Here is a 22,209-nt window from a genome sequence, read left to right as displayed (position 1 = left end):
CAAAAACGTGGCTAGGGTTTTATTTATATTACCTAGGGAAAAACATAAAACCCTAAACGTTTAATGAAGTAGGGCTGAGTTGGAAATTCTGAGAAAATTAACCTGGCCGATTTCGATGATCGAGTCTACTTCATCGATCGAGCCAGGCCGAGAGTTCCAAATACTTCTACAGCCACTCGATTCCAACTTTACAAAAACCCTAAACGTTTAATGAAGTAGGGCTGAGTTGGAAATTCTGCAGAAAATTCAACCTGTGCGATTTTCGATCGATCGAGTCTATTCTTCGATCGATCGAGCCAGGCCGAGAGTCCCAAATACTTCTGCAGCCACTCGATTCCAACTTTACAATATTAAACCAACTTTGAGCAAGTCTAAAGAAGACACCATACAATGTTTTGATCATGGTTTGCCAACATTACAAATTAGAGTTCTAAATACATAAAATCCTAAGACCTTAGAACCTAACATTTTTGATACCGGGTCTGAAGTACACCCTATTAACCGTATGACAGGCAGTGTTTACGGCTTCTCCCCATAAGCTTCGAGCCACATCTTTGTTATGCAACATGGCTCTGGCCATCTCTTGAATAACCCTATTCTTTCTTTCTACCACACCATTCTGCTGAGGAGTAATAGGTGCAGAGAACTCTTGAGATATGCTTGATCTTATGCAGAAAGACTCCATGTATGAGTTTTCGAATTCTTTACCATGGTCACTTCGAATTCGATCAATCTTTAAGCTCTTTTCATTCTGCAGTCTTGTGCACAAAGCCTCAATGTGCTCAGGAGCATCAGACTTAGATCAGAGTAAGATGACCCAAGTGTATCTAGTGAAGTCATCTACCACAACCATGATGTATCTCTTACCACCAAGAGACTCGGTTCTAGTTGGACCTATAAGATCTAAATGCAAAAGCTCTAATGGTCTGGAGATAGCTGAAGTTTGAGTGCCCGGATGCTTAGCTTTCGTCTGTTTCCCAAGCTGACATGATCCACACACCACATTGCTCATTCTGCTAAACTTTAGTATCCCCAAGACTGATTCATGCTTAGATACAATGGATAGATGCTTGTAACTAGCATGTCTCATTTGTTGATGCCATAGATCTTCATTAGGCAAACGAATTCTATTGCATACTATATCGGCATCAGGAACCAATCCATAGCAGTTGTCCAGAGTGCAAACCCCACTAATGAGCTTCTTTCTAGACTCATCCATGACAAGACACTTTCCTTTTGAGAATAATACCATGAAGTCTTGATCACATATCTGACTTATGCTCAAAAGGTTCACCCTTAGACCTTCTACAAAAAGAACATTTGCAATGTCTGGAAGTCCTGGTAGAGATATGATTCATTTCCCTTTAATTTGTGACTTGCTTCCATCACCAAAAGTCACATTGCCACCCTTTTTAGGCTCAAAGATCTTGAAGAGAGATTGGTCTCCAGTCATGTGTCTTGAGCAACCACTGTCAAGATACCATAGACATGTATCCATTACTTTGAAAGCAAACTTCATCATGAAACACACTTCATGCTTGGATGACAAATCAAAGGGAATGGTTCTTTTACTCAACTGCCTTTGATGAGCTAAGCCTTTAACTTTTACTCTTCTTAAACAAACTCCTTTGCACATTTTTATTCTGAGACAGTCTAGTTTCTTCTTAGCCAAACTGAGATCCTTTCCAATAGTCATTATAAAAGAATTCAAATAACTTTTAGACTTGTATTTTCTGAAACACTCAAACAAATAGTGATTAGAAAAACAAGATGTATTTGAAAACAAGGATCTCTTCAAGCCAGTTACAGCCATGACAACAGGGGTCAATGGATCAACACAACAAAGATTAAACCTAATCAGAGTATGCCTGCTCTGATACCACTTAATAGGCCACAATCTGAATGACCCTTTGTGATTAAACCTAATTAATTAATTAGCCAAGTTGTTAATTAATCAATTAATCATGCAATTGCATGGAAGCACAAACAAATCACCAAAAACTAAATATGCAGCGGAGATTAAATAACACGTGATTTGTTTACGAATGGGAAAAACCCTAACGGCAAAAACCCCACCGGGTGATTTTCAGGTCACCACTCCCGAAACTCCACTATTATCAAATCAAGCGGTTACAAGTAAAGGAATCTCAAGTACCTTACCAACCTACAGTTGAACCCTTACCCCAATACCCAATTGGACTTGATCTGTAGCGACAGTTCCCACCTTTGATGCACGGCTCCCAAGTACGTGACTAACCAATGCGCGGATCCCAGTACGCGGCTTCAAAACACCAACTAAGAAGGAGAGGTTGGCTGCAAAGTTCTTCAGTTCATCATTTATGATGAATAACAGGAAGATGCTTGGTTACAAAACCCTTTGGTGCAAATACACAGCAACTTCTTGAGAGAAGATGAACTAGGTCAAGAATTTCGTCTTTTGATCACAATTTGCTTGAGCAGAGATTGCTCAATTCTTTTGCAACTTGTGTACAATTTGACTGCTTTTAAAACAATCCTTTTATATGTTTAGGGTTAGAAGAAAAAAAAGCCCAAAAGCATATTCACAGATCTCAAAAAAATCAGATCAGAAAATCTGGTTTTATAAATCTCGACAAATAGCAAGTGTCGAGGTAGCTATCGAGTAGGTGTCGAGATTTAATAAAATTGCACTTCAGCTTGCTTTTTCTTGGACAGACTTGATGACTTCAACACTTGACTTTGAAACCTTGTTTCTTAAAGTATTAAAAACACCTAGAACTACCAAATTACAAGTAGAGTGCGTTTTGTCAAAAGATTAGCCAATTTACATAAATAAGTGACATATGTTCTTAACAAGTAAAAACACATATGTCCTAACAACAATCTATCTTATATATATTTATATATACAACAAAAATTAAACTAGAGACACAATACTCTATCTCTTATTTATTCCCACAAAAAACTAGTAAATAAAAAAACATTCTTTTCTTTTGTCTAACTAATAACATTTTGTGCTATTTTTTTACTATTATTTTTTTATTATAAATTTCATGCATTTTTGCTTACTACTCCTACTAAAAAATGACTTTTTTTTCTCCTAAAACTAATCCAATAGCTATTCTCGTGAATCTTATGGGCTAGCGACTAGTATATATATATATAAATATATAATTAAATAATTAATGGTGAAGATCAACGATAAGGAAGGTGGGGACAATTTTGAATCACATGGAAGACTTTCGGTTATGTTCTTGGATTATATCACTTTCAAACTGTAGACCTTTTTGTGATGGGAAAATGCTTGATGATGGGTTTCAGTAGTAAGGGCTGCTGTCCTCATTACTTTTCAAGATGAGACTTCGAGCTTGTGATTCCACAGGAAATGATACACTCATCACTTCGACCATTATATTCGAAATCCCACACTACAATAGTGGTGGACAACTGTAATTTTTTATCCTTTTTTTTTTTTTTTTTGACTTATCGTGGTTCTACTTACAATATTCATGCACCTCTATGACTTGTTTTAATTTTGGCCTTTCAAATTGATCTGGAAAAGTAATGATTATTAGCAGCACAGACAATTTTTCTGGGTATCTTGTCATGTCACACTAATATTTGTATAGGATTAAAAAAAAGGTTTCTAATTATTTTAATGAAGAATATTTCTGAGTAATGATACGAACCATATGATGAGCGCCATTGAGTGGATAAAAGAATTTGTGTAATAGTTTCTGGAATTTCCTGGGGAATTTAAGATATATTTGGATACGAAAAGATAATAGTGGGGAGTGGGGACTAGATCAAATTGGATGCAACAACCATTCGCACTTTTAGCATCTCGGGAAAATATCCGAAGGCCAAATATATTTGTAGCTGTATCCTGCTCTATAAACGTGCCAAGTTGAGCTGAGAATTAAAAGTTTAGATTTATTCATTAAAATTTTTTTAAACATAAGTTGAGCTCGAACTCATTTCTAAATAAGATTTTATGTTCAAGTATGACTAATTTTCTTGTCAAGCTAGCCTGAATTTGTTCATGAGCTATATGATTAAATTATTCTTTTTCTATATATTATAAAATCATGAGCTATATGACTTTTTACTACTAATAGACTGTTTGTATCATCAATAAACTACAAATAATATATAAATATCATATGAACTTATTATTAAACTTAAACAATTCAATTTCAAGTATATATTTAAATTTGGCGAAAAACACATTTTCGTCCCTACATTTTCACACGATTTCCATTTTGGTCCCTAAATTTTTTTTTTACCGCTTTTAGTCCCTATCCTGGAAAACGCCTATTGTTTTAGTCCCTGCCGTTACATCAGAGACGGAAAATGCTGACGTGGCAAACGGATGGCACTGTTGGCTGACGTGGCCATTAAAATAATAATAAAAAAATGTTATTTGGTATTAAAAAAATTAAAAAATTAAAAAATTAATTTTAACTAAGTAAAAAATTAAAAACAAAAATAAAAACAAAAAATTATTCAAAATTCGGTGCTCATACAAGAATCTTCTGCAAAGATATATCAAAGTTCTTTACATCTACTAATGTACCTATTTTCTTACTCTCTTATCTGTCTTTGATTACCACTCTCTCTCTGTTACTCACCCTTTTTGTCACGAGTGACAAAGGGTAGAGTGTCATGTAGACATCTCATCAGTAGAGCTAGCATCTCCATCATCATCATCATCATCATCATCATCAGCCTCATCATCCTCATCATCCTCAGAATTTGAAGCTGCTGGAGTAGGTAGTGAAGGAGTAGCCTCTGGAGAAAAACCAGCCATGGTCGCCTGCCGTCGTGCAATACGACCAACACGAAAATTCACCTAATACAACTCAGTAGAGAGTGTATCAAGGCGAGTGTCCATGCGCTGCAACTGCGCCATAATGTCTCCGAGAGATACATCACCCGTAGAGGAAGAAGGAGCAAATGTAGATGGAGCTGATCTAGATAGAGCCGAACGGGAGGGAGGAGTGGCATCCGTCTGTCGCGACCTGAACTGCGCCTCACTACATTTTACAGTAGCGGCATCTATGGCAGATATGTGTGTGAAGTGGTCGGACATAGGAAAGGGAATGGAAAATGGCGTAAGATCCTCGTGATAGCGGAAGGAGAGATGAGCTTATCATGGGACGCCGAATCAAGATAAACATCAATAATAGAAAGAATGAAGTGAGAAGGAAAATCTATAGTAAGATGCTCTAATAAAGATAACAAAAATCGAGCACGAGGCTCAGTGATGGAGTTGTAGTGAGAAGAGGATGGAGTACAAAAGTCATCATCATGTTAAGAAATCTAGGATCTTTAGCAAAAGGCTTACATGATGTGTATGTTAGGGTTTGTGCCCTAAAATCCATTTATTGGCATGTCATGAATAATTAAGTTGTTTAATTGCATGAGACCATTTATAAACTAATGGGACATTATCTTAGTCCATGAGATGCATAGTATGTGATTTATGTGAAAAGTCACAGAAAGATATAAATCACAAGTTCTTTGTAAACTCAGAATTTTAGTTCGTAGTCGGTGATGAAATTGGGCATTTCATCTGCGAAGACTATAACATATCAACTAAGATGATTTGTCTTGATCATGGAAGTGGAGACTTCTAGTTGGTATGTTGATATGTTTTAAGAGTTAAGACATATTGAACTGGACCGCTGTGAGATTTATTATTCTCCTAATGACTGTCAAATGAATAATAAAGCTCACGACTTCTATTTACATCAACTCTAAATCCTGAGAGAATAATGGACCTAATCATGAGATGTAGGTTGCTTTGATATATCAGGAGTGAGATCTATAAGTTATGGTCAAAACCTCAGTATGTTGGGCAGCCGCATTTAGTGTTGATGGGACATGTATTCTCAAGATGGAATTCATAATCTCTTAACGGAGATATAAAATATTCTCTTGGATAAGTTTAATGGGTTTGGTTATTCAGAGTGTTGGGCCCAACCACTTTAGTAAAGAGTTACTAAAGTATATATTTATGGAATTGGATTTCATAAATATATGATGAATAACATAAAGGATTAAACTGGGTACTCAAGGATTAAGATGTAGTAACCTTCAAAGTGGCAGTCAATATTAATGACTTTGTATTACTACGAATATTTTAATGAAGGGGTTGAATGTATAATAAAGTCTTGGGAAATAATTTATAGATAAGTCCTAGAGTGCAATTATATTCTTATAGTGGTATTGAATATAATTAATGGTAACTTTGGACTTGTCAAGAGTTGATGGAAAAGCCCAAGGCCCATTGGAGCTAGTGTCTTATTGGTCCCTTTGGTCCCATCTCAAGCCACAAATTAAAGCCCAATTGGGTAGGCCAAAAGGCTAACCCAATTAGGAATCAGTCATTATTTAATAAGTGTTATTAAATAAAGAAACTAAGTGAATGGTTTTAACGTACGTAAGATGAAAAGAAAAAGAAATCAGTTTTTCTCCACAAGGAGAAGGAGAAGGATTTTTCTTTGGGAATCTATGTACAAAAGACTGATTGAGAGACCACACATCTTGGCACCATGTGGAATTGAGATGAAGATTGAAGGTATTCTCAAGTTTGGTTTTGAAATTCACTGCACCAAGGTACGCTTTCTATTCTTTGATTCTAGTAATTCATGGTTACATGTTTATCTTTCATGATTGAAGTAGATCCGTGTTTTTGTTGCTTCCGCTGCGTGTGTTTTTTGTATGAGATACAAAAACCCAACAATGGTATCAGAGCGGTCTTCAATATCATGCTTGAATAACATGTGATTGAATTTTAGAATCAAAGAAAAAACGTTTTCTTGTGATTTAATTTTCTGCAATAAAGTTTCTGTATATTTTGATATTATCGTGATCTACAATGAAGTTCATAGCATCAGTTTTAAAGTTTTAAATGAAACTGGTATATCTGTCAAGCATGAGCATTTCGTTTTGAACTGCTTGAATATAGTTGGCAGTTATAGTTTTATTTGATAACCGATGCTGATGCCATCAACGTATATGAGATATACATTGGTTCGAATAATAGGTTTAGGTTATTCGAAGTGATCATGATTATGTCACTTTATATATTCTGTGTATTGATAGAATTTGCTTTAATGGTGCCGTGTTCATGGAGTTTGTATGCATCAAGGATTCAAATACTTTATTCCATATTGAATCGGTATATATATATATTGATAATGTGGAATTCGTATGTCATTGGGATTGAAGTACCTTATATCTATTGAATCCGCATATAATAGATAAAAGGTTGATATGATTTATATGTTACTTTAATTATATATGTTTTCATGATCAAACAGTATTTTAATGCTAGGTTTTTGAAATTTATTCCTAATGAGATTAGGATTGTGTTTTCAAGGTTTCTAGCATTATTAGGGTTCTTGATAATGATCTTGGAAACCCTAATGTTTGATCTGAAAATCTTCGTTGATAAAATCAAAAAGGTGTTTTTGGAGGAGAACAATGAAGATGTCAAATGGTTAGTTGTCTGTTCAAGAAAAACCCTAGAAAACTGCCTTAGAAAATTCTGGAAATTCGAGTTTCACGAGTTTCGATCGATCGAAAATCACTTTCAATCGATCGAGTGAAACAGTGATCAGACCTTTTAATTAGATTGATTTTCGATTGATAGTCGATCGATCGAATTTGTTTTTCGATCGATCGAGAGGCAATCGAGTATCGATCGAACAAGTCAGAAGGTCGAATTCAAATATTTTAATTTTTTCGATCAATCGAGGGGCACATTCGATCGATCGAAAGAAATAAAATTAGAAATTTTTTCTAAGTGTTTTCAAGTTTTTTAAGAGCAAGGTTATGTGTGATTAGATTACACACTCCAATACTGTAACTAATGTCAAGTCTACTAGCAGTAAGGTAAAGAAGACTACCTATCATGCTTCTATAAAGAGAGGGGTCAACACTCTTACCTAACAAGTCTACAGTGAGTTTAACATTTGAGCTCATAGGGGTTCTAACAGAACTACCAGATTACAAACCAAACTTTTTCACAAGATTCTTAGCATATTTAGATTGAAAAAGGAATATACCTGAATCTTGTTGGCGAATCTGTAATCCTAGGAAGTGAGTCAGCTCTCCAATCATGCTCATCTTGAACTCGGCTTGCATGAGTTTTGAGAAGCCATGAGCAAGTTCATCCTTAGTCGACCCAAAGATGATATCATCAACATAGACTTGAGCAACTATCAACTCACCATCTTCCTTTTTGATGAAGAGAGTTTGATCAACCTTTCTCTTGTGAACCCATGTGACACCAGATATTGTGTGAGTCTATCATACCAGGCTCTAGGAGCTTATTTCAACCCATAAAGTGTCTTTTTAAGGTACAGCACATGATTCGAGAAGTGTGGATCAATGAATACTTTTGGTTGAGCCACATAGACATCCTCTTTGAGTAACCCATTCAAGAAGGCAGTCTTTACATCCATTTGATAGAGTTTGAAATTCAGCTGACATGCTAGGGCAAGCAGAATTCTGATTGACTCCATTCGGGCAACTGGGGCAAATGTTTCATCATAGTCTACTCCTTCCATTTGCAAGTATCCTTGAGCACAAGTCGAGCCTTGTTGTGAATCACATTGCCTTCTTCATCAGTCTTGTTGCGGAATATCCACTTTGCACCGATGATGTGCTCACCTTCTGGTCTAGGTACTAGAGTCCAAACATCATTCCTCTGAAACTGAAGTAGTTCATCATGTATTGCTTCGACCCAACTTTCATCTTGTAGTGCTTCCTCAACTTTCTTGGTTTCAACCTGTGACAAATAACAAGAATAAGACAGAAAGTTAGCAACACATTTATCGACTGTACGTTTCCTTAATGTGAGTTCATTCATGTTTCCCACAATAACTTTAGGAGGATGATTTAATTTGATTCTAGAGGAGGGTCCTTTTTCTTCATGAGACTCAAAATCTGGTGAAGTAGGAGCATCTACAGAGTCTTCCACAATACTAGGAGTACTTGGGACACAGGTTCTAGTTCAGCAATATCTTGAACTTCCCTAGGCTCAGGAGGAAGAATTTCTTTAGAGAGTTCCTCAATGCCTTTCTCAGTACTCGAATCTGAAGACTCATCAATGACCACATTTACTGTTTTCATTACCTTAGAGTTCTCTTGTTGTATACCCGATAAGCCTTGCTTGTGGATGAATATCCTGAAATATGCCTTCATCACTTCGAGAGTCAAACTTTCCCACATTCTCTCTATCCTTAAGGATGAAGTAAATGCTTCCAAATATCCTGAAATACTTCACATTTGGCTTTCTTCCTTTCCATAACTCATAGGGAGTCTTTTTGTACCGGGTCTGAAGTACACCCTATTAACCGTATGACAGGCAGTGTTTACGGCTTCTCCCATAAGCTTCGAGCCACATCTTTGTTATGCAACATGGCTCTGGCCATCTCTTGAATAACCCTATTCTTTCTTTCTACCAACCATTCTGCTGAGGAGTAATAGGTGCAGAGAACTCTTGAGATATGCTTGATCTTATGCAGAAAGACTCCATGTATGAGTTTTCGAATTCTTTACCATGGTCACTTCGAATTCGATCAATCTTTAAGCTCTTTTCATTCTGCAGTCTTGTGCACAAAGCCTCAATGTGCTCAGGAGCATCAGACTTAGATCAGAGTAAGATGACCCAAGTGTATCTAGTGAAGTCATCTACCACAACCATGATGTATCTCTTACCACCAAGAGACTCGGTTCTAGTTGACCATAAGATCTAAATGCAAAAGCTCTAATGGTCTGGAGATAGCTGAAGTTTGAGTGCCCGGATGCTTAGCTTTCTTGTCTGTTTCCCAAGCTTGACATGTCCACACACCACATTGCTCATTCTGCTAAACTTTAGTATCCCCAAGACTGATTCATGCTTAGATACAATGGATAGATGCTTGTAACTTAGCATGTCTCATTTGTTGATGCCATAGATCTTCATTAGGCAAACGAATTCTATTGCATACTATATCGGCATCAGGAACCAATCCATAGCAGTTGTCCAGAGTGCAACCCCACTAATGAGCTTCTTTCTAGACTCATCCATGACAAGACACTTTCCTTTTGAGAATAATACCATGAAGTCTTGATCACATATCTGACTTATGCTCAAAAGGTTCACCCTTAGACCTTCTACAAAAAGAACATTTGCAATGTCTGGAAGTCCTGGTAGAGATATGATTCATTTCCCTTTAATTTGTGACTTGCTTCCATCACCAAAAGTCACATTGCCACCCTTTTTAGGCTCAAAGATCTTGAAGAGAGATGGTCTCCAGTCATGTGTCTTGAGCAACCACTGTCAAGATACCATAGACATGTATCCATTACTTTGAAAGCAAACTTCATCATGAAACACACTTCATGCTTGGATGACAAATCAAAGGGAATGGTTCTTTACTCAACTGCCTTTGATGAGCTAAGCCTTTAACTTTTACTCTTCTAACAAACTCCTTTGCACATTTTTATTCTGAGACAGTCTAGTTTCTTCTTAGCCAAACTGAGATCCTTTCCAATAGTCATTATAAAAGAATTCAAATAACTTTTAGACTTGTATTTTCTGAAACACTCAAAAAATAGTGATTAGAAAAACAAGATGTATTTGAAAACAAGGATCTCTTCAAGCCAGTTACAGCCATGACAACAGGGTCAATGGATCAACACAACAAAGATTAAACCTAATCAGAGTATGCCTGCTCTGATACCACTTAATAGGCCACAATCTGAATGACCCTTTGTGATTAAACCTAATTAATTAATTAGCCAAGTTGTTAATTAATCAATTAATCATGCAATTGCATGGAAGCACAAACAAATCACCAAAAACTAAATATGCAGCGGAATTAAATAACACGTGATTTGTTTACGAATGGGAAAAACCCTAACGGCAAAAACCCCACCGGTGATTTTCAGGTCACCACTCCCGAAACTCCACTATTATCAAATCAAGCGGTTACAAGTAAAGGAATCTCAAGTACCTTACCAACCTACAGTTGAACCCTTACCCCAATACCCAATTGGACTTGATCTGTAGCGACAGTCCCACCTTTGATGCACGGCTCCCAAGTACGTGACTAACCAATGCCGGATCCCAGTACGCGGCTTCAAAACACCAACTAAGAAGGAGAGGTTGGCTGCAAAGTTCTTCAGTTCATCTTTATGATGAATAACAGGAAGATGCTTGGTTACAAAACCCTTTGGTGCAAATACACAGCAACTTCTTGAGAGAAGATGAACTAGTCAAGAATTTCTTCTTTTGATCACAATTTGCTTGACAGAGATTGCTCAATTCTTTTGCAACTTGTGTACAATTTGACGGCTTTTAAAACAATCCTTTTATATGTTTAGGGTTAGAAGAAAAAAAAGCCCAAAAGCATATTCACAGATCTCAAAAAAATCAGATCAGAAAATCTGGTTTTATAAATCTCGACAAATAGCAAGTGTGAGGTAGCTATCGAGAAGGTGTCGAGATTTAATAAATTGAACTTCAGCTTGCTTTTTCTTGGACAGACTTGATGACTTCAACACTTGACTTTGAAACCTTGTTTCTTAAAGTATTAAAAAACTTAGAACTACCAAATTACAAGTAGAGTGCGTTTTGTCAAAAGATTAGCCAATTTACATAAATAAGTGACATATGTTCTTAACAAGTAAAAACACATATGTCTAACAACAATCTATCTTATATATATTATATATACAACAAAAATTAAACTAGAGACACAATACTCTATCTCTTATTTATTCCCACAAAAAACTAGTAAATAAAAAAACATTCTTTTCTTTTGTCTAACTAATAACATTTTGTGCTATTTTTTACTATTATTTTTTTATTATAAATTTCATGCATTTTTGCTTACTACTCCTACTAAAAAATGACTTTTTTTTCTCCTAAAACTATCCAATACTATTCTCGTGAATCTTAGGGTTAGCGACTAGTATATATATATATAAATATATAATTAAATAATTAATGGTGAAGATCAACGATAAGGANTATATGAATTAAGATCAAAAAGCATCTTGAAGAAGAACACTAAGAACACCAACTCAGACTTAAGATCTCAAAATTGAAAACCAAAAATCACAAATAACTCAAAAAATAAGGTCACAAAATTAAATATAAAATCACAGATCACAGATCACAAACCCCGCCCAACACAACCCAAACACAAAATTAAATATAAGATCACAGATCTGGCCAACACAAACACCAACCCAGCCAGACTCTGAATCTCAAGAGTTCCCCCACTCTCTCATCCTCTCAGCTCTTGGGTTCCACAAGTGACAAACCCACAGGATCGGATCTGTCATGGGATGTCCGGATCTGTCAAAGGCGAGATTCGAGGATCTGTCATGGGATGTCGCTGTGGCGCTCCTCGAGCTGCTTCGCCGCGATCTCACGAACCACCGTCAACGGCCCACGCATCACACGGCGGCTGCTGGCTTGACGGAGGAACCGTGCGGCCTGGCGGAGGCTCTGGTGCTGCACGAATCGGTGAGATTCGGGGATCACCACGGGCTTCGAGTAGGCCCAGTCGCTCTGGCGCTCCTCGAGCTGCTTCGCCGCGATCTCCCAAACCACCATTAACGGCCCACGCATCACACGGCGGCTGCTGGCTCGATGGAGGAACCGCGCGGCCTGGCGGAGGCTCTGGCTGCACAAATCGATGTTGATGATTCTGGGTTTTGTTGAGGATTTGTGGTTTGGAATTTATGGATTTTGGTTTGATGTTGGATGATTTAGATGTTTTGTTGTTTATTTGGTTGGGTTTTGATTTACAGGTTTTGGAGATATGTTTGGGATGAAATTCTATGTATTTAGTTGAATTTGTGTTATGAGAAATGTTGGAAAAGAAAATCTTTGAGTACTATGTTCTTCGTTCTTGTGATTTGGGGCTGTGTTCTTGTAATCTAGGTTTAAGTTCTTGTTTATTCATGTTGAACATGAATAAACAATCACACTTAGATCTCAATTGATGTAATTTTTTGTTTTTATTTTTGTTTTTAATTTTTTACTTAGTTAAAATTAATTTTTTAATTTTTTAATACCAAATAACATTTTTTATTATTATTTTAATGGCCACGTCAGCCAACAGTGCCATCCGTTTGCCACGTCAGCATTTTCCGTCTCTGATGTAACGGCAGGGACTAAAACAATAGGCGTTTTCCAGGATAGGGACTAAAAGCGGTAAAAAAAAAATTTAGGGACCAAAATGGAAATCGTGTGAAAATGTAAGGATGAAAATGTGCTTTTCGCCTTTAAATTTAACCTTCATGTTTACGAGTTTGTTCATAAACACAATTATTATATTTTAGCTTGACTCACTTAAAAATCAAACATAAACTTATGGCTTGAACTTGACTTATTTTTTAAACTAACTAATATAAACAAGTTTTTTCTCGAGTCTAATTCAATATTGTTGGTTTATTTACAACCCTATTTGATACCGGAAAAAGAAAAGAAAAGAAAAGAAAAACTATCGGCCACTCAGGGATACTCTCTGGTTTTGTCTGCGTCCAATTACTTGATGACAAGTGCACTTATTATCCTTGTCGACATGTTGCTAACAGGACAAACTATCGGCCACAATACCTAGGCCAGCCATTCAAAATCACGTAATGTTATTGGTCACGAAGGCCTATTGGCCAATCAATTCATGACCGCGACAATGTATGCATGTGAAAGTTAGGATCCACAGTGCATTCTGAGATGACAGGAAAATATCGGACTCGGTAGCCAGAGGTAAATGATTGCAATAAATTTATTAAATGGATCATGCTAACGGCTGTCTTAAGGGCACTCATTAATAATATATTTTAAGAAAATTTTGACATTATTTTTATGATAAATGAAAAAGATTGTCAAAACATTAATTCTTTTTTTTCTTTTCCCATAAAAAGTTTCTTTAACTGAATTCTTAATTAATGTCCTTAAGGCACTCATTAGCATTTTTCTTATTGAATTATCAATATTGGGCTCTGTAATTTGTTAATAGATTATTTTTGAAAATTTTTAATAATATTTTAATGAGAAAAAAAAATTAGAAAAACAAATTTTAAAAGTCAATTTTTTTTCTAAATCAGTGTACTTAATCAGCGAAACCGGTAAAATTATCTCGGAAACTGATAAGATATATGTGTCAATATCTTTAAGTAATATAAATCTTTTATCCCACTTTAAGCTAAAAGCCCCAAAAGTTACACTAGTTTTTGCAAACTCCTTTAGGTTAGCTATCTTTTGGTGCTTACATGATCAAAACTGCAATTTCAAGGACTTGATTTGAATAGGCTTCCTGAAGGTAATTAATGACCTTCTTAAACCAATCAAAGAATCAAAGGGTGCAATAACAAAATAAAATAGGTTCTCTTTTCTCTTCTACACATCCAAAAAAGACACAAAAAAAACCTCCATAATTTCATTTACTACTTCCTCGGCGTTCTTTCTAAATTCGCAATCGTTATGCAAGTTTGTTAATTGTGTTTGGATTTTTTAAAGTAAAAAAGCTAATTCAAAGTCCCATTTAGACATGGCCAACAATAGGGTTATGTTAGTTGAGGAGCAATTGAGTAATTATGTGTAATGTGTCAGTTTCAAACTTCGAACGAGAGGATTAGGAAAAGGTGATCCTTGTAGAAGTTTGTTTGTGCATACCTATAGAAAGAAATATAGCATGTGGAACAGTCCATAGAGGAGGAACAAATGCTGTTTAAGTATTGCAAAGGGAACAGCGGAAGAATCAAGAATGAACCACGGATTTCTCATATTCTTTTTCTTCTAGCCTTATACAAAGGGAAGAGGGAAGCGTCGGCAGTTCAATTTGTTGGTTTGTTGCAGTAACCAGAAATTTTTGTTTTTTTTTTTTGGCGTTTTCAAAAGGCTAGGCCCTGTAAAAAAAAGATAAAAATGTCCAAGCTCCTTTGTTTGTATTATGTAGTTGTAGCTTGTAGGGAAGGGTTGGTTTGGTGGTGGGGTGCATAAGATAAGGAAGGAAGACTTAAAAATAAAAGGTCACGCACTCAATAGCCACCCACCAAAGTATTGGTTTTAACCTGTAGCTAGTAGCTATTATACATCTTTAATTAAACCCGCCACTTGGTTGGAGTTAGTCACTCATGGCACTGCCTTGTGGAAGCGGGAGGAGGTGGTGGAGGGCGGTAAAGATGGCCCTGGGCTTGTGCTTGTGCTTTCTCATACCAATGGCAGCAGCTGGAATTAGAAATAATAATAACAGCATCTTTAGTGATCAGAAACTTAAAATGGAGGTGCACCAGCAGTTGAAGCTCTTGAACAAGCCTGCTCATAAATCTATCAAGGTTATTACTTAACATACTACCTCAATTTAATTTATAGATTTCCCATCTTTACGTTTTGCTCTCTTTTTACATAACAATGATTAACCTTTTGCTTTAATTAAAGCTTGTGTTCTATCTATATATACCTTATTTGGGTACTATAGGATTATCAGCTGTTTCAGTCTTGGAATTATTCACTTTTGTGGGCTTTGGTGCCTCCATGACTCCCATGTACTACTATATCTCAGCATGCCCAGTAGTAGTGTAATTTTATGGTACAACTGAGAATTCGGACTGATATCTCTGTGTGCGAGAAAATACCCAAAACATCTTTTCCTTTTGTTCTCTCTTTTTTACATAACAGTGATTAACATTTTGCTTTAAGTAAAGTTTGTGTTCTACCTATATATACCTCATTTGGGTATTATAGGATTATCAGCTGCTTGAGTCTTAGAATTAGTCACTTTTGTGGGCAATGGTGTCTCCATGACTCCCATGTACTACTATATCTCAGCATGCCCAGTACTAGTGTAATTTTATAATAGAACTGAGAATTCGGACTGATGTCTCTGTGTGTGAGAAAATGTCCAAAACAGAGCTCGGATGGAGATATAATCGACTGCATACATATCAACAACCAGCCAGCTTTTGATCATCCTCTCTTCAAAAATCATACAATTCAGGTGGCTATATACATAATACATACATCATATATATATATATATATATAATAATGGTGAAGATCAACGATAAGGAAGGTGGGGACAATTTTGAATCACATGGAAGACTTTCGGTTATGTTCTTGGATTATATCACTTTCAAACTGTAGACCTTTTTGTGATGGGAAAATGCTTGATGATGGGTTTCAGTAGTAAGGGCTGCTGTCCTCATTACTTTTCAAGATGAGACTTCGAGCTTGTGATTCCACAGGAAATGATACACTCATCACTTCGACCATTATATTCGAAATCCCACACTACAATAGTGGTGGACAACTGTAATTTTTTATCCTTTTTTTTTTTTTTTTTTGACTTATCGTGGTTCTACTTACAATATTCATGCACCTCTGTGACTTGTTTTAATTTTGGCCTTTCAAATTGATCTGGAAAAGTAATGATTATTAGCAGCACAGACAATTTTTCTGGGTATCTTGTCATGTCATACTAATATTTGTATAGGATTAAAAAAAAGGTTTCTAATTATTTTAATGAAGAATATTTATGAGTAATGATACGAACCATATGATGAGCGCCATTGAGTGGATAAAAGAATTTGTGTAATAGTTTCTGGAATTTCCTGGGGAATTTAAGATATATTTGAATACGAAAAGATAATAGTGGGGAGTGGGGACTAGATCAAATTGGATGCAACAACCATTCGCACTTTTAGCATCTCGGGAAAATATCCGAAGGCCAAATATATTTGTAGCTGTATCCTGTTCCATAAACGTGCCAAGTTGAGCTGAGAATTAAAAGTTTAGATTTATTCATTAAAATTTTTTTAAACATAAGTTGAGCTCGAACTCATTTCTAAATAAGATTTTATGTTCAAGTATGACTAATTTTCTTGTCAAGCTAGCCTGAATTTGTTCATGAGCTATATGATTGAATTATTCTTTTTCTATATATTATAAAATCATGAGCTATATGACTTTTTACTACTAATAGACTGTTTGTATCATCAATAAACTACAAATAATATATAAATATCATATGAACTTATTATTAAACTTAAACAATTCAATTTCAAGTTTATCTAAATATATTTTTAGATAAATATATATATATATATTTAAATTTAACCTTCATGTTTACGGGTTTGTTCATAAACACAATTATTATATTTGAGCTTGACTCACTTAAAAATCAAACATAAACTTATGGCTTGAACTTGACTTATTTTTTAAACTAACTAATATAAACAAGTTTTTTCTCGAGTCTAATTCAATATTGTTGGTTTATTTACAACCCTATTTGATACCGGAAAAAGAAAAGAAAAGAAAAGAAAAACTATCGGCCACTCAGTGATACTCTCTGGTTTTGTCTGCGTCCAATTACTTGATGACAAGTGCACTTATTATCCTTGTCGACATGTTGCTAACAGGACAAACTATCGGCCACAATACCTAGGCCAGCCATTCAAAATCACGTAATGTTATTGGTCACGAAGGCCTATTGGCCAATCAATTCATGACCGCGACAATGTATGCATGTGAAAGTTAGGATCCACAGTGCATTCTGAGATGACAGGAAAATATCGGACTCGGTAGCCAGAGGTAAATGATTGCAATAAATTTATTAAATGGATCATGCTAACGGGTGTCTTAAGGGCACTCATTAATAATCTATTTTAAGAAAATTTTGACATTATTTTTATGATAAATGAAAAAGATTGTCAAAACATTAATTCTTTTTTTTCTTTTCCCATAAAAAGTTTCTTTAACTGAATTCTTAATTAATGTCCTTAAGGCACTTATTAGCATTTTTCTTATTGAATTATCAATATTGGGCTTTGTAATTTGTTAATAGATTATTTTTGAAAATTTTTAATAATATTTTAATGAGAAAAAAAAAATTAGAAAAACAAATTTTAAAAGTCAATTTTTTTTCTAAATCAGTGTACTTAAAAATCAGCGAAACCGGTAAAATTATCTCGGAAACTGATAAGATATATGTGTCAATATCTTTAAGTAATATAAATCTTTTATCCCACTTTAAGCTAAAAGCCCCAAAAGTTACACTAGTTTTTGCAAACTCCTTTAGGTTAGCTATCATTTGGTGCTTACATGATCAAAACTGCAATTTCAAGGACTTGATTTGAATAGGCTTCCTGAAGGTAATTAATGACCTTCTTAAACCAATCAAAGAATCAAAGGGTGCAATAACAAAATAAAATAGGTTCTCTTTTCTCTTCTACACATCCAAAAAAGACACAAAAAAAACCTCCATAATTTCATTTACTACTTCCTCGGCGTTCTTTCTAAATTCGCAATCGTTATGCAAGTTTGTTAATTGTGTTTGGATTTTTTAAAGTAAAAAAGCTAATTCAAAGTCCCATTTAGACATGGCCAACAATAGGGTTATGTTAGTTGAGGAGCAATTGAGTAATTATGTGTAATGTGTCAGTTTCAAACTTCGAACGAGAGGATTAGGAAAAGGTGATCCTTGTAGAAGTTTGTTTGTGCATACCTATAGAAAGAAATATAGCATGTGGAACAGTCCATAGAGGAGGAACAAATGCTGTTTAAGTATTGCAAAGGGAACAGCGGAAGAATCAAGAATGAACCACGGATTTCTCATATTCTTTTTCTTCTAGCCTTATACAAAGGGAAGAGGGAAGCGTCGGCAGTTCAATTTGTTGGTTTGTTGCAGTAACCAGAAATTTTTGTTTTTTTTTTTTGGCGTTTTCAAAAGGCTAGGCCCTGTAAAAAAAAGATAAAAATGTCCAAGCTCCTTTGTTTGTATTATGTAGTTGTAGCTTGTAGGGAAGGGTTGGTTTGGTGGTGGGGTGCATAAGATAAGGAAGGAAGACTTAAAAATAAAAGGTCACGCACTCAATAGCCACCCACCAAAGTATTGGTTTTAACCTGTAGCTAGTAGCTATTATACATCTTTAATTAAACCCGCCACTTGGTTGGAGTTAGTCACTCATGGCACTGCCTTGTGGAAGCGGGAGGAGGTGGTGGAGGGCGGTAAAGATGGCCCTGGGCTTGTGCTTGTGCTTTCTCATACCAATGGCAGCAGCTGGAATTAGAAATAATAATAACAGCATCTTTAGTGATCAGAAACTTAAAATGGAGGTGCACCAGCAGTTGAAGCTCTTGAACAAGCCTGCTCATAAATCTATCAAGGTTATTACTTAACATACTACCTCAATTTAATTTATAGATTTCCCATCTTTACGTTTTGCTCTCTTTTTACATAACAATGATTAACCTTTTGCTTTAATTAAAGCTTGTGTTCTATCTATATATACCTTATTTGGGTACTATAGGATTATCAGCTGTTTCAGTCTTGGAATTATTCACTTTTGTGGGCTTTGGTGCCTCCATGACTCCCATGTACTACTATATCTCAGCATGCCCAGTAGTAGTGTAATTTTATGGTACAACTGAGAATTCGGACTGATATCTCTGTGTGCGAGAAAATACCCAAAACATCTTTTCCTTTTGTTCTCTCTTTTTTACATAACAGTGATTAACATTTTGCTTTAAGTAAAGTTTGTGTTCTACCTATATATACCTCATTTGGGTATTATAGGATTATCAGCTGCTTGAGTCTTAGAATTAGTCACTTTTGTGAGCAATGGTGTCTCCATGACTCCCATGTACTACTATATCTCAGCATGCCCAGTACTAGTGTAATTTTATAATAGAACTGAGAATTCGGACTGATGTCTCTGTGTGTGAGAAAATGTCCAAAACAGAGCTCGGATGGAGATATAATCGACTGCATACATATCAACAACCAGCCAGCTTTTGATCATCCTCTCTTCAAAAATCATACAATTCAGGTGGCTATATACATAATACATACATTCATATATATATATATATATATATCCTAGTTTTTGTCTTTAATTAACTTTCATTAATTTGGTATCGATAATAATTTGATATCAACTATGTATGGGGTCTTGCATTGTCATGTCGTAGATGAGACCAAGTTTCCACCCAGAAGGGCGTTTATTCGATGAGAGCAAGGTGTCTTCGAAGTCCAAGTCCATTAATCAGCTATGGCACTTGAATGGAAGGTGCCCGGAAGGAACAATTCCGGTTAGAAGAACTAAAGAAGATGATTTATTGAGGGCAAGCTCTATCAAAAGTTATGGAAGGAAAAAACACCTTACCATCCCTAAACCAAGTTCCGCTCAGCCTGATCTCATCGATCAAGGTGGCCATCAGGTACAACTTAATTTTTAACCAATAATAGGTTTGAGCTCAATGATATCTACAACTGATTATATTAAGAACTCAACACTCAACTTTTTTTCTTTCGGTTGATTTTCTAGCATGCAATAGTCTATGTGGAAGGAGATAAGTATTACGGAGCTAAGGCAACTATAAACGTGTGGAGACCCCAAATCCAAGAACCTAATGAGTTTAGCTTGTCTCAAATCTGGATCCTAGGTGGTTCTTTTGGTGAAGATCTTAATAGCATTGAAGCTGGCTGGCAGGTGCATATATTATTTAATTTCATCCTATATTATTTTCTTTATTATTAATATTATTTTCTATAATATTTTCTTTACTAATAATATTCATTCACAAAACTATTTGTGGGGAAAAATAGGTCAGCCCTGATCTATATGGAGATAGCAACTCTAGACTCTTCACTTATTGGACTGTAAGTTTCCGTGTTTTAATTTTTGACTTCCCCATCAGCACCAGCCTGTTTATTGTTTATTTTTACTGGTTTTTGAAAAAAGTCTTTGATCATGGCTGCAGAGTGATGCGTATCAAGCCACTGGTTGCTACAATTTGCTGTGCTCTGGCTTTATTCAAATCAACAACCAAATTGCAATGGGTGCAAGCATCTACCCTGTTTCCGGCTATGGTGGTTCCCAATATGATATTAGCATACTTGTCTGGAAGGTAGTACAATATTTCCATTTATATGAAATACTTCTAATTTTTGGGTACAGATATGTGAGCATATCATATGTATTTTTTTTTTCTCTAAAGAACATTCATAGTAACAAATATTACAAAATATTTAGGCTTTATAACTTTAATTGTCATTCAAAATATTACAAACTAATTGGCATATTAATGAGGTATATACAGGACCCAAAAGAGGGAAACTGGTGGATGCAATTTGGGAATGAGCATGTATTGGGATATTGGCCAGCCTTCCTGTTCTCATACTTATCTGACAGTGCTTCAATGGTCGAATGGGGAGGAGAGGTGGTAAACTCACAGCCTGATGGGCAGCACACCTCAACCCAAATGGGCAGTGGTCATTTCTCTGGAGAAGGGTTTGGCAGAGCTAGTTACTTCAAGAATATCCAAATTGTTGATGGCTCCAACAATCTTAGGCCTCCCAAGGACATTGCCACTTTCACTGAGCAACCCAATTGCTATGATGTCCAAAATAGGAAAAGCAGCGATAATTGGGGAAACTACTTTTATTATGGTGGTCCTGGTAAAAACCCCAATTGTCTATGATCATTTAGATTATTCTTTCAAAATTAAGGAGAAAGAAGGCAAAAGAAGAAAAAGAAGAATTATTTTCTTCATCTTTTCATGTCGCAAAAAATATACCTAGAAGCCATATGCCCTTATCTTCTTTAATGTACACATAGTTTAGGTTAGTGAGTTGCGAATTGTCACTCTTTTGTACATCTTTTTCTCGTTCTTCTTTCTGGATTAAGAGATTTGACTCCCTTTTATGCTCTCCATATAATTTGTTGGAGAGTAGGTGTTAAATTTCCCTAGCCCTATTGTTGTGAGTTATGCTTAATTTAGATTATGAAACTCTCCGTTTCATTAATGAAATAAGGAGTTATTGTATGGAGTAGTAAATTTTTCAAATTGCGTAATTTAATATAGTGGAATTTAAGATTGCATGGTGTAGTATATATGCTCATGCTTTCCTCCATTCCAAACCAAGAGTTCTCATCTTCTTCTACCTTCATTCTACTTACCTTGGTGTGCCTTGTAAGTGAGTCTCTTCCACATATTTTAGTGGTGTATCAGTGTTTAGTAGGAATGTGATTGTGTAAAGACCCACAAACTTCCAAAAAGTGGTACTAGAGCTAGTAGATTCGTGGTGAAAATGACGTTTTTCATTTGGAAGGTATTACTTAGATCCCAATATGCAAGGTAGATAGTGATAACATGGCCAAAAAGAATGTTAAAGAGCATGAGAATGTCCAAAGCACTTTGGGTTGAACTTGTTA

The 22,209-nt window shown here is 35.6% G+C and overlaps 1 protein-coding gene and 1 long non-coding RNA gene across 2 annotated transcripts; both read left to right on the top strand.

Moving 5' to 3' along the window:
- Nucleotides 1-14,228: 14,228 nt before the first annotated feature.
- On the top strand, nucleotides 14,229-15,995 carry LOC136068991 (uncharacterized). The gene is made up of 2 exons (XR_010630285.1): nucleotides 14,229-15,330; nucleotides 15,906-15,995. It is a non-coding gene; the product is annotated as an uncharacterized LOC136068991 (long non-coding RNA).
- Nucleotides 15,996-18,818: 2,823 nt separating this feature from the next.
- LOC136068989 (protein neprosin-like) lies at nucleotides 18,819-21,820 on the top strand. The gene is made up of 7 exons (XM_065776999.1): nucleotides 18,819-19,159; nucleotides 19,735-19,821; nucleotides 19,964-20,212; nucleotides 20,320-20,484; nucleotides 20,601-20,654; nucleotides 20,756-20,902; nucleotides 21,095-21,820. The coding sequence occupies exons 1-7, from the start codon at nucleotides 18,959-18,961 to the stop codon at nucleotides 21,473-21,475; spliced, it is 1,284 nt and encodes a 427-aa protein (XP_065633071.1). The 5' UTR covers nucleotides 18,819-18,958; the 3' UTR covers nucleotides 21,476-21,820.
- Nucleotides 21,821-22,209: the final 389 nt, after the last annotated feature.

This window comes from Quercus suber, unplaced genomic scaffold (assembly GCF_002906115.3).
Source record: "Quercus suber isolate HL8 unplaced genomic scaffold, Cork oak 2.0 scaffold_146, whole genome shotgun sequence".
NCBI lineage: Eukaryota > Viridiplantae > Streptophyta > Magnoliopsida > Fagales > Fagaceae > Quercus > Quercus suber.
Note: the sequence above shows the minus strand (reverse complement) of the source record. Positions and strands in the feature narration are given on the sequence as shown.